At 40.2% G+C, this 13,573-nt stretch overlaps 1 protein-coding gene across 1 annotated transcript in view; it reads right to left on the bottom strand.

Annotated features, from left to right (window-relative positions):
• chs1 (chitin synthase 1) overlaps nucleotides 1-13,573 on the bottom strand; it is a 34,118-nt gene that overhangs the window by 7,537 nt on the left and 13,008 nt on the right. The window contains exons 13-29 of the mRNA XM_078176338.1: nucleotides 12,190-12,285; nucleotides 11,557-11,721; nucleotides 11,322-11,469; nucleotides 10,268-10,333; nucleotides 9,985-10,160; nucleotides 9,125-9,183; nucleotides 8,066-8,266; nucleotides 7,763-7,931; nucleotides 7,463-7,578; nucleotides 5,797-5,976; nucleotides 5,003-5,107; nucleotides 4,769-4,883; nucleotides 1,360-1,441; nucleotides 1,040-1,272; nucleotides 642-754; nucleotides 421-502; nucleotides 140-293 (exon numbers count right to left, since the gene is read on the bottom strand). Of these exons, the coding sequence (XP_078032464.1) occupies nucleotides 140-293; nucleotides 421-502; nucleotides 642-754; nucleotides 1,040-1,272; nucleotides 1,360-1,441; nucleotides 4,769-4,883; nucleotides 5,003-5,107; nucleotides 5,797-5,976; nucleotides 7,463-7,578; nucleotides 7,763-7,931; nucleotides 8,066-8,266; nucleotides 9,125-9,183; nucleotides 9,985-10,160; nucleotides 10,268-10,333; nucleotides 11,322-11,469; nucleotides 11,557-11,721; nucleotides 12,190-12,285 (2,260 nt within the window). The remainder of the gene's footprint in view (nucleotides 1-139; nucleotides 294-420; nucleotides 503-641; nucleotides 755-1,039; nucleotides 1,273-1,359; nucleotides 1,442-4,768; nucleotides 4,884-5,002; nucleotides 5,108-5,796; nucleotides 5,977-7,462; nucleotides 7,579-7,762; nucleotides 7,932-8,065; nucleotides 8,267-9,124; nucleotides 9,184-9,984; nucleotides 10,161-10,267; nucleotides 10,334-11,321; nucleotides 11,470-11,556; nucleotides 11,722-12,189; nucleotides 12,286-13,573) is intronic.

The following is a 13,573-nucleotide window of genomic DNA, read 5'->3' as shown; positions in this document are numbered from 1 at the left end:
TCCAGACTCTCTCCTTATGTCATTTTTATTTTTTGTTTTGTGACTACTTCATAATATTTTAATGCAGCTAAACATAGAAATAATTTAAAATGCCCAACCGTAATTATTATTATAATACTATTATTATTATCATCATTACCCGCTCTTCCAGTGTAGATTGTAACTCCTCCAGCTGGCTTTGTGACAGAACATCCTCAGGCCCCACTCCACTTAGCTCGTCATGAAGAGTGTCCGTCAACATCATGACCAGTTCCTCACACAAATCATCCTCATCTTTGTTACGGAGTACGTATCTGAGGGCAAAAAATGCACAAAACAAACAATTGTAATTGTACAGTTTTAGTTGATACAACAGTGACTGTGTTTTTAGTGTGACGTGATTTAATACCTCCTTAGGACAAAACAAATGTAATTATTTACCTTATTTGTTCTTGTAGATTTCTCTTCATGTTGGCATAAGTCAGCTTCTTCAAAAACTCTTCTTTCACCGGCACAACCCAGTCTACGTACACACACACACACACACACACACACACACACACACACCAATAACATCATTATAGTATGCTATACATAACACTAAGACTTGTATGAATTGCAGTATGTAATATACAGGACAAATACACAGTTGAAGTACTCACCGCTGACAGGAAAGTCCTCTTCTTGGTCAGCAATCATGCTGTCATCATCCTCCTCAATATCATCTTCGTCAGATAAACTCGGTGATATGCTCTTTTTCTTGGTACTGTCATCACTGCACATGAACATTTTTGTGAATGTTTGGTAGTATGAATTTCACAATTCAAGCGTATAGGTGCATTTGTCCTTCTACAAAGATGGAGGATAATCTAAATCTGAATCAACAGTGAGTTTTTGGGCATGGTTGTGTTCATAATCTCAGGTGTGTCAGTTTGGCCAGTGGACTTAACAGGTGATCAACTTAATGGCTGTATATGTTTTTAATGGATTGATTGAAATATTCAGTGACCAGATACATTACTGATAAACAAAAGAGAAGAAAGGAATTGAAAATAAATACCTGCTATAGGAGCCAGCATCATTGCCTTTTGCCAACTTCTCTTTCAGGTTGTTACTTGGAGGATTCGTAGCTTCTGTAACTGTTTTGGTTATGTCAACAATGACTTGAGGCTCCACATTTACAGCTGTCTGTTGAGTTACCGAGTCTGGTTGGGTGATTTGAAGAGGAGGGGCTTGCTGTGCATTCTGGCCTGTGATCTGTCGAATCATCAGATTCTCTGTTTCTTGTGTTACCTGAAAAAAATGACAGGATAAAATGAATGAATCCGTCCATCTATTTAGCCACTGGAAGGCTTGTCATTAGCCGTTTGCTAACAGTACCTGACACTTCATGTCCCAGCAGCAGAGTCTACAGGTTTTGTCACACAAAAGATTATGGTTCTTCTTCACTTCTTCTTGTCCCCTGACAAGCAGACAGAAGGATGGATAGTAAGAAAAAGCATACACTCATTAAAGTACAGACAGATACAGTGAGTGATTATTGGGAATGCACATCGGCATAAATACAAGCAAATGAATTCCCTGCGGCTTCCACTTGTCTGTTCTTCAAGTGAATCATTGCTTAACAATAGTCTGCTTCCACCACCACCCAAACTGAATAAGCAGTGGAGAGTGGATGGATGACTTGATGGATTTCATCAACTTATATTCTACATATCTGCACAGTGTCACATAGGCTGGGATGGTATCATGGTATTACGGTATACCAGGGTACTTAAAAATCAAGTCAGTATGATTTTCAATACTGTTATATGACAATACAGAAATACAGACGCTCCTCTTTCTATTAAACTCGTGTACTGTACAGCATTCGCCACCAGAGGGCAGTCTCCGGTCTCTACTGATGGAACAGGTAGTTGAGCTTAAAGCCTCTGGAAACCCAAATCCACAATAGCCTTCTAACTATGTAATTTAGGGTCTTATGTACATAATATTAAACATGTAAAACAATTAGAAATCTGTTTCCATCCAAATTCGAAATATCTGTCTTTTAAGTTTTTGTACATTCTTGAAATTGGGTTTGATTGGGCAGTGGTTATCTCTGAGATTTATTACGCAATAAATTCCAAACAATCATAAATCATCAGTCAGTTGTCTCATCCCGCCCCCAAGTGGCAGCGCAACAAAACCTTTCTGCTCCAGCTAAATCTGCCTCTTTGAGTCTGAGCCAACTCCTCTTTCTAGTCTGATGTTTAGAAAATACAGATCGTAAACTGGCTGAACCGCTCGGCTGCGACCCAGCGGAGGCTCTGCCTCCGGCGGGCTCCCAGCAGCACTCGAATCAGGTTGACCGGCTCCAGAGCCCGGACAGTCCGAGCCTTTGCAGCTCGTGGAGCTGCAGGAAGAGGCGGCTTGTGAGTGGCCGGGCTTGCCCCCCGGGCCCGGTGCCCGTGTCGACTCAAGGGGAGGGGACGTAATGTGCACCCTTCCTCACCCCTAACCCCAACCCCAAGCAGTTAGCTTTGCTACGCATAAACATATCCCCAATCGCGGAGGTGATGCTGCGGGAAACAACACAATTTTAGCCGGAGGGGAACGTTATTTGAGGCGGGCCAATACTTCAATAAAAGGCCAGAGAGACGGCCGGCCGGCACCGGTCTTTCCCGCTTTGACGGTCGGTGTGTGTGTCAGAGTAAAGACATATTTAATCTATTAAGACTGGATGTGTTTGAATGAAAAAGGCTATTATCAGAAAAACGGAGCAGATTTATGTTTTCAATGAAAACGTATCTCAATGAAGAAAGGCAAAGCGCTAGCCTCCCGTTGTCATTCATCTCAGCTAACAGCCGGGCTCAACCGGGCACGTCTGCAGCGCGAGTCCCGTAGCAGCTCGCCCCCGTTTATCAATTACAGCGGCTCCACCGGCAACGAGAGCGGCGCGACAACTCTATTTAAGCGGCTCTTCTATTGTTTATCCATAACTCAAATATATGTAATAATTTAGGTGGAAAATGCTTTAACATTTCATGCAGCCTACATGCAGCCTCTCGGCTCAGCAAACGGTAAACAACCCCACTGCTTCCGTACGCAGTCAGTGGAGCCCAAATGAATATGCCGCGACGCTACGCTGTACGTTTGCAGCCGGTGGAGCCTGGCCGTAACATTGCATGTAAAAGTTATGCTAAGTATTCTACAAAGTAACATTAATATGAATCACAAAACATTTTGAAACTTACCATTCAGTGACCACCTGAAAGGAATCATTTTCAGCTTCTGCTTCGTCCTCTGAATCATCAGAGGGCTCAAACATGTACGGCTGGATTAAATTTGTGGCAGCCATTGCTGAGCCAGGGAGATGTCAATCAAAACGAGGGAGCTGTCAATCAGAGCGTTATCTGCCACGCCCACTCTGTCCTGGCAAGTGGTCTAAACAGCAAAATGAGCTGTTTTTAAACCAGGTTTTCTAATAGTTATTAATGGTTATTTTCACTCAGACTTTTGTGGATGATTAATGAGACACTCGACTTTGATATAATATATGCATTTTTACTATTTCAAGCTGTGTTTCCAAAGGCTTTAAAGACTCGGTGACATCCTATGGTGAAGGGATAACGCCCTGGCCACACTGGCTACATGAGCAGCACATGTGTGCGCACAGGACTTGAAACAGCCAGCCAGCAACGACCGAAAGAAACCGTGGGAAAAGACAGTATTTTTTTTCTACATCTAACTCAGTGAATTAAGGGTTTATCTTGACCAAACCGGAGCTGGTGATTGTTGAAACAGTGGAGCAATTAACTGGATGAGTAACAAGAGTAACCAAGATGGTTTGAGTGAGATTTTCTTTGTTTTTATTCAGTTTGAATGAAGTCTTAACGAGGCAATTAAACCAGTCTCAGTTCTGTGGCTTAGAGAGATGAGAATACAAAACAGTTGTATTATAATAAGGAAAATAGATGTGAGAAAAATATTTTTCTTAACACCTTGTGAGTTTCTATTGTGTATTTATCTGTTTGAAAAAGCTAAGAGAGCTTGAGGAAAATATCAAGCTATAATATTAGATATCACCCAAGCCTAATATCAAATATCATTATATACGGTACCGTATATAATGATATTTGATACTAGGCTTGGGTGATATCTAATATCACCCAATATCACCCAATAAGGGTATTACCCTTATTTTGGATTTGGTTTACTATATGTTACAGTTATGTGACTGTAGATATTTTATTTCCTGCCTTTTAAATTTCATCTGTTCCTGTGTAATTCATTATTAGCTTATACTGTATATGCCATACAAATAGAAGTGGATTGATTAAATTATTTTCTGTATCATATATTTAGCATTACGATGTCGATACTTAGGGAGATCTTAAGTATTGAGAGAATGCTTCCTCTTGAAGTTTGTGTGCATTATGAATTAAGTGATTATTGCCAGTCACCATTATTGCTGCTCATGCTACTGGTAGAAAATACGACTTAATTCACTACTGTTTTTTTTTTACTGATTTTGCTTCTCCTAAAACTACTTTTAACTTTCCCCTTAACAGTTAACTTTACTGCTACAACTAACACCATTAGTGCTGAAATGAGAAGACAGGTAATCAACCAATAGATTGGCTTTAGATTATTGGGGGATTAGATCTGAAAGTTTTGTCATGCAATTATTAAAGTTAAAATGATATCACTTTAAATTAATGATTAATTAAAAGATTAATAAATAATGAAAATGGTTGTTTGCAGGTGGAGGTAAGACTACTCCGGCTAATAATGATCAGTGCATTACTTGGATTCCCTTGTGCCCCAGGACACAATGTGCATGTTAACCAGTGAGTAGATGGTCAGTAGGAGGTATCCACTGGGGATACAGATGAAATACATCAGACCATAGACAATCATCCCTGGAGGAGAAATAACACAACATAATGGAACATAAAGATAATAACATAACATAACATAACATGACATGACATGACATAAATGTAAAAACAATGTTTATGATCATATAATATAACCATACCGCACTCCTCCGGGTGTAGTATAGCAGTCACTGCGTACATGATTGTCATAGAAACCAAAAACAAGCCAGTGGGGGTCAGGAAGGTGCCCTGAATCACCATGTCACCTAAAAGGGGAACATGATGTATGTCAGGCTTGGGTGATATGATATGAAAGATGTTCAGTTATGCAACACCTGTGATGAATTTTGTGCTATATTCAGTCTCTTTTTCTTGCTTTCTCTATCCTTCACTGCATTGTTGTAGCATGCTAGCATATGTCTGATACTGTAATTACCCGTGTAGCCCTAACCCCAGCAGGAAAGATGTCTGCTCTTGTTAATTGACAAAAAAAAAAAAAAAAAAAGCTTAAATCAAACAAAAAAGGAGAAATCGGCCACTGACTTTATCCACAAAGAGCAGCCGGACCAAAACTCCCACCATGGTGAGCAATCAGCCCTCAATCACCGTGGCTTTTGCAAAAGCAACAAAATACAAACGTGACGGTCATTGCATAAAGATAACCTCAACAGTTGATTGACCTGATTTATTTATCTCAGCATGCTGTTGTGTAAAATTGCGCTTACCTACATTGAGGCCACTTATTGCCAGTTCAACATTTGCATCTCTACTCCATAGGTCTCTTTAGCTTTTTTAATTTCATGTATAATTTTTCCTAAAGCAATATTGTCAGTATGGGAATTTCAATATCCCCCATCCTAGCGTGTGTATGTGCATTTAGGGGTTTATAATATAAATCACAATATGGAAAAAAGTCAGACACAAACATATGAAGTCACAAAGAGTTTTTACCCACCGATGATAGAAAAGAAGGATGCAGTCATGAGGAATGCGTACAGGACACTCATAATGCCAGCAATGGTTATTTGGGTATTAGGCTTGGCTATAAAACAGACGATGATGTAGAACACAGGAGGAATGCTTGCGATGATGATGGAAAGTGTACCACTGATTTTGAAGACAAACTGGAAAGCACCTGTCAGGAAAAGACAGAGAGGGAACAGATGCAGTTAGATGGACTTTGATAAAATTATTAATACAGAAAGATTATTAGTACAAAATATGCGGGGCAAGTGGGATATCCTAGTAATCACTATTGTAGTTTAATAAAAAGTCTATTTTGATTCAGGCCAAATCCATGGAATTTTAATGAATTATGGATTATGCTTGGGCATATATATTTGTTTCATACCTTATATAGTATATGACGATAGTAGTATGCAGCAGATTCCCTCACTGTGGTGGGTAGGGAAATAAAATCAATTTATCCATAAATATAAACACTATTGATTACCTCCTGTCTCGCTGACATGAAAACTATTTTGGTTCAGTAAATGTCTGCTGTCATACAGCCTGCTGAAGGCAGTTTTGCTAGCCGCTGTCCTCTCAGCTGCAGACAGATGGTTGCTTCTGTGGACAGAAACACTGACTGCAGGTCGAGTCCATGTGGATCGAAAACTGCTATTTCCATGGTGATGTTCGTAACACTATTCAATCACATCTCATGACCAAATATGACGCTGTCTGCAATGTGACAAAATTCTCCAGGTGCGTGACATGAAAGAAAAATGTTGAGCGATACTTTTATGTCAAAAATATGTCAATCCTGTTGAATAATACTCATAAGTGTCAAGCACTGTACCATAAATTAGGCTTTACAGTTTCTCTGTCTGCCAAGTTCACTCATCTTAAAACACACTTAATTCAAATTTGACAGAAACAAGATAAAACTCACCCAAACTGTTTTGATTAGTTTTGTTAGTCATCTAATGAGTTCATCCACTGTTGCTGGCCGACTGTTTATAGATTCTGTATGTTGTCTTCACCACTGGCAGTCATTTCTCAGCTTAGCTGCCTGTTCCACCAGTAGAGACTGGGCGAGCTGGGTGCTACAATAAATCCTCAATACAGCCTCTCAATATGAATTTAATAGAAAGATGAGTGTCTGTCTTTTTGACGGTATTGAAAATCATACTGTGGGAATTTCTAAATACTCTGGTATACTGTAATGCTATAATATTGCCTAACCTGCCTTGGACACAGTCCTCCAAGATTCATTCATTTCAGAGGAAATTAAATCATAAACTTATGATGCTAGTCTTACGATGTGACTGCTCCCAATATCCATATTTACAAATCAATCAATCACAGTATGACATGAAATAATGCAGAATTCACTTGTAAGCTAGCATAACTTAGTAAGCAGCTACACATGAAAACAAAACACAAAAATACAATCATTTTTGCCTTTCGAGTTCATGTAAATGCAGAAAGAGTCTGACTTTATTGATGCATTCAGCCCTCACTGACTCAATACTAAAAAAAACATGATTAGGGAAAACAGACGGAGGTGAGAGAAGCAGGGAAAACAGGTAAAGAAGAAAACATTTACCCTGCTGCAGTCATTAAACAACACCCAGCAAGGAGGAGCTGGTAGCGTAGTAAACTAGGCTTGAACCTACCTGCTATCATAAGAGTCACAGAGGCTGGACCGAGGATAGAGGAGCCAACAGTGAACATCTGGTAGAAGATGTAGAGCCTGGAGATGGACGAGTTTCTCTTCACTGTTTCTGCACCACTGTAATTTTAGTCACAACCACAGAAAAGTTAATATCAGTGCAATGTACATATCCTCGTGTCATCTTAAACAGATTTAGGATGAATAGCTGTAGATATTACTCAAGTGTTTTTAGTCAGTAAAGTGAGAGAGTACCTGGCTTGGGATGTAAACCCTACTATTAATAATAATAAATAACACTAACCTGTGCAGAAGGTCCAGTGTATTAGCCAGTGTAGATGGTCCCCATCGTCTCCTCTGGTTATAAAACTCTTGAAACTCTTGTGGTGAGTTGGTGTAAGCATCTGATGCAGCATTGTATTCGACACGCCATCCTTGTTGCAGTAACAAAGTACACAGCCAGCGATCCTCCCCTAGAAACATAGATGCACACACAAGACAGAAAAGAAATGCGAGAAATGAACGCAAACAGTCAAAGAGGAAAGGCAAAAAGACAAAACTAGGCAAAATGGTTATGCAAAAGTGGTGGGTGCATTTCCCAACCAACCTTGGTCATACTGGACGTATTCTGAAGCTCTGGTTGCAGTTGTTGTGTATCTCTTCAGTACATTGTCATCCATTAAGGCTGATCCTCTAAACAGACTGAAACATCCTGGACTGCACAGCACCGAGCCAAACACATGCTCTGCTGTCTTCTGTAGCCAGTGACCTACTGCATACTCAAACTTCTGATACCACACCATGGGACCTAGGATGGCAGGCAGCCAGGGTGATGACCGCAGAGATTTACAGTGACAAAGTGAGAGAGAACAATGAAAAAAAAAGAGTACATAGGCAGAGAGACATGAGAGAAAATCCTTAGCAGGGAAATGTCACAAATGCTCATTTCACTCAGTCATGGTGAGGGTTATGGAGACTGGAATCTATCCCAGCATATGTTGGGCATATGCTGGACAGAACCAGTCCATCACACACACACACACACACACACACACACACACACCAGCCCCACTTCTACCTTTTGACAAATTTGAACCTTGTTTGATCAAACTATTATACCTTGTAGTGTTGCACGGTATACCGGTACTAAAATACTAGAGTATTCCAAACGGTACTATACTGCATTCGGAAAAATACCGGTACTTTGAAACTGATTCAATTCATTAATTTAGTTAATTTATTTTACTCAATTATGCACACAAACGCCTTTCTTGTTCCTATTGGAGCACAGAGTGCGCAAGTGGTGTATATGACAACACCTGTATCAACATTCGCAGCTGGTGCATGTGAAAAAAAGACAAGAGAAAGTCTGCCTCGCAAAGGGAGACAACACGAGACAACACAAACTTGGTGGAACATTTGAGTTACCAAACCGTGACGTCCATACCGAGGTACTTACCAAACCATAATTTTTTTTGGTACTGTTACACCCCTACTATTTATTGTTCTAAAGGTTTGTATCCAAAAGGACTTGTCCTTAGGAAAAGTACAGAAGAGTATCGAAAAGTATCGAAATTCATATTGGTATTGGTACCGAAACAAAGATTTTGGTATCGTGACAACACTAATACCTTGTGCTATAGAGGCCAAAATAATGTCTACTTACCCATACCAGTAGGATGGATTCTACCACAGGCTGCACCAACGTTGTCATACATCCTCAACCTGCCAGTGAAAATATGTTTTTTGAAATGGCAATCTTGAAGATATCACTCTCAGTTGATTTGGCGACACCTGTACTTATTGGTGGTAACAGCATATATAGCAGATATATGACAGGTCACAGAGTTCCGGGGCCAGCAAAATAAACTTTTGTTATTTTCATAAAGGAGGTGAGCAATAATTGGCATTTTTCCATCATTCTGTGAGACACTGCGATCTGGAAGGAGTTGGTTATCTTGCTAATTTGGAGGTGTGCAGCCTGACACCTGCAGCTCTAATAGCTCACCAAGGCTGCTTTTCCTTGTTACATATCTCCCCTGTAATATTTTAGACTGATCCGCTGTCAACAAATGCTGAAAATGACTGCTGTATTGTTTTGTAGACACATTTTTGATGAATGACTATGGTAAGTGCTAGGCTTACTGAAAAACACATTGCAGTTCCTATGACTTCTTCATCAGAAAAGTTCATTTGTGTTTGGCCAGTTAAATGTTTTATAGTGGAGCTGCAGCAGTAGGAAATGTTTGGTTTGCATCAGCAGTAACTTAATACACCATTTCATCCGCAAATGTCACCCTTGAGTGTCTACAGACAGACAGACCCCTTGCAAAGTATCAAAAATGCTTCTGTGGTGGTTCCCTGTACAATATGTACAATATGTACAATAGGACCACATTTTGCAATGATGACACATATATAGACTCACAAGGTGCAAACAGTACCAGCCCCTCTTTTGCGGCTGGTAAAAATATGTTTTTATTCAGTAACAGCTGAGAAACGGTTGATGCTTTGTTGATCACTGACCTGTCTACAAGCAGAATCACTGCTTTAGGTTGGAAGTCTGTGTCTCCGTCGAGAGCCAGGATGTAAGTGTTGTCATCTGAGATGAATCTTCTCTTGTGGTCATTTTCATGCTGAGGCACCAGGAAAATCTCTCCGTACATAGAGATCATACTGTCTTTGCGTGGATTATGGTGGTGCTGGACAAAACAGGACACAATATTGTAAAAGTATTGTAAAATTTTATACACATAGTGTCAAAATACTAATATGTACACATTTTACACAAAAGGCAGAAAAGTCTTACTGGGATCTTCTGAGGGTTCTTGACGATGTAGCCCTTCCAGCCGAGTAGATAGTACAAATACATAATCTGAAAGTCATATACAGTAACGTATAGTGTGAAAATCCATGACCAGCTATCAGAGACATTTGTGCAATTTAAATAGTGTATTTGTCCCACAGAAACTTTAACAGTGGTGGCCTGCTAAAATAAAAGGTGATGTAGCACTGTGCTAAACATGACCCTGTCCCAACTCTTTTGGGATGTGTCGCAGGCATTTAATTCAGAATGAGTGCATATTCATAAAACAGAAAATAACGTTTGTCATTTTAAACATTAAATGTCTTGCCTTTGGCCTGTATTCAGTTGAATATATGTCCAGTAGGATTTACAAGTAATTGCATTCTGTTTTTATTAACGTTTTAAACAGGGTCCCAACTTTTTTGGAATTGGGGTTGTACGTTTATGCAAACTATGGATACATTACATTTGCATGTTACGTGGCTGATAGGTTGAAACTTTACGTTTTAACATGCAGGGGTTAATATGTGGTTAGCAAAACTTGATAATGGTTAGGAAAAGATCATGTTTTGGTTTAAAATACCTGGGTTTTTGTGACACTATCTGGGTAAGAGAAGCAGCCATGTCTTGGTAAAAAACAACCACTTTTTGTGCTACTATTCCTGCCAAGGGGATGCTACAAAGTACCCATGTTTGGAGCTTGAAAACCTGATGGAAACACACTGACATTGCAAAAACACAACCGTTTTTCTTGTTTGTTGGTCACACATTGGTTTGCAGTTGTCTACAGTTTGGCACCTAAGTAACATGCCATCCACTGTCCCCTCCACATCCCAATGACAAAGTCAGCCATAAATTATGTCACTTTAGAATCACTCACATGATACACATGAAACGTGCAAATGTAATGTATTTGTATTTTGTAGAAACGTTACGGAACAATTTCAACATTTTCCTCTGGCGACTGGGCTGAGTTTTAACTTGGATCTACTTGGTGCAAGTCTTTTGTTGTTGGCCACGGCACCTGTAGGACAAAAACACCACTGCTACATTATACCTGGGACCATCTCTTCTTGTTCCTGATGAGACTTTTGTCTTTTAGGTGAACATAGAGCATGTTGCCTTCTGGCATAACAAACATCAGCCTGCCGCCGTAGGGAGTTTGAATGATCGACACGTCATCTGGTTCTTTGTTGGTAAACACCCTGCATGATGAATGGATAGATGTTTGTTTAAAAGATAGATGGATGGATAAAGGTATAGATGGATAGTCGGTTGATGAATAATCTCACCTGTAAACCTCTATGACAACATGGACCAAGTCTTCAACGTAAGAGTTAACCAGCCTCTTTCCTGTCTCCTTTTCAGTCATGAAGGCATCGTCCACATAAATGTGACACTCAAAGTCAAAACAGTCCTTATGGTCCTCTTTTGGATCACCTCGGTAGCGGTCCAACCTGAAACACCCACAAACAAGTGTAACAATAGAGCAAAAGCCTATGCACTTCTGTATTTTCTTCTTTCAATATAAACCATCAAAGCATTAAATAAGTAGGAGAATTTCAAATGCTCGACAGCACAAAGGTTTAACATTTTTAGCCCTTGGATATCTTATATCATATGCAAATGAAGTGGATACATTTAATTCATGATTAACATTTTATAGAGCAACAGCCTGGATAGATGTGTTGTACTGCCTGTCTGGTTAAAACATTTCACATCTCTTGCACCTCTGATCAGAAGTGAGCTCTGGACCTGTACCGAACAGTGATGTCATGGTGCACTGACACACCCCAGCATACTACATCACATGATTTTCAGCTGCTGCTCAGCTGTTATTTAAAGGGATGTGAAAATGGGATTAAACCCATGTTGTGTTATTGATACTGGCGCATTTAGGTGTCTGCAGTGACAGTGTCTCCAACCTGAACATGGAGGTGAGAATTTTCAGCATTTCATCGTAGGTTTCATGCCACATGGTGGCACAAAGATAGATCACACAGCTCTGTATGTCATCATTGCTGTAGGGTAGGGGAGAAAGGAAGGGAGAGGTTTTTAGCAGAAGTTTTAAACATGTCATGTTGTGACCATGCACATCTCTCAACAGTCTAGAAAACAAGCTTTGATATGTTATAGCAGCTGTGGGCTGTTACAACCCTGTGGTGCCTATGATTTCATACAATAACCACCTTGTAATTCAAAAAAAGTGTTTCCTTTTTTTGCTGATTGTCAATCATAATCACAGTTTTCTTTTCATCACTACAGTTTTTGTGCATCATCAGACAGAGATATCAGAGATATCTTCTTATGATGACATATTTCAGATGAATTATGTCTTGCATCTCCCATACAAGAGATGTCTATGACATATACAGTACAGGCCAAAAGTTTGGACACACCTTCTCATTCAATGCATTTTCTTTATTTTCATGACTATTTACATTGTAGATTCTCACTGAAGGCATCAAAACTATGAATGAACACGTGGAGTTATGTACTTAACAAAAAAGGTGAAATAACTGAAAACATGTTTTATAGAGCAAAGGGTGGCTATTTTGAAGAAACTAGAGTTTCTTCAAAATAGCCACCCTTTGCTCTGATTACTGCTTTGCACACTCTTGGCATTCTCTCCATGAGCTTCAAGAGGTAGTCACCTGAAATGGTTTTCCAACAGTCTTGAAGGAGTTCCCAGAGGTGTTTAGCACTTGTTGGCCCCTTTGCCTTCACTCTGCGGTCCAGCTCACCCCAAACCATCTTGATTGGGTTCAGGTCCGGTGACTGTGGAGGCCAGGTCATCTGCCGCAGCACTCCATCACTCTCCTTCTTGGTCAAATAGCCCTTACACAGCCTGGAGGTGTGTTTGGGGTCATTGTCCTGTTGAAAAATAAATGATCGTCCAACTAAACGCAAACCGGATGGGATGGCATGTTGCTGCAGGATGCTGTGGTAGCCATGCTGGTTCAGTGTGCCTTCAATTTTGAATAAATCCCCAACAGTGTCACCAGCAAAACACCCCCACACCATCACACCTCCTCCTCCATGCTTCACAGTGGGAACCAGGCATGTGGAATCCATCTGTTCACCTTTTCTGCGTCTCACAAAGACACGGCGGTTGGAACCAAAGATCTCAAATTTGGACTCATCAGACCAAAGCACAGATTTCCACTGGTCTAATGTCCATTCCTTGTGTTTCTTGGCCCAAACAAATCTCTTCTGCTTGTTGCCTCTCCTTAGCAGTGGTTTCCTAGCAGCTATTTGACCATGAAGGCCTGATTGGCGCAGTCTCCTCTTAACAGTTGTTCTAGAGAT

The sequence above is a fragment of the Epinephelus lanceolatus genome, chromosome 2 (assembly GCF_041903045.1).
Source record: "Epinephelus lanceolatus isolate andai-2023 chromosome 2, ASM4190304v1, whole genome shotgun sequence".
Lineage (NCBI taxonomy): Eukaryota > Metazoa > Chordata > Actinopteri > Perciformes > Serranidae > Epinephelus > Epinephelus lanceolatus.
This window is presented reverse-complemented; position numbering and strand designations above follow the sequence as displayed.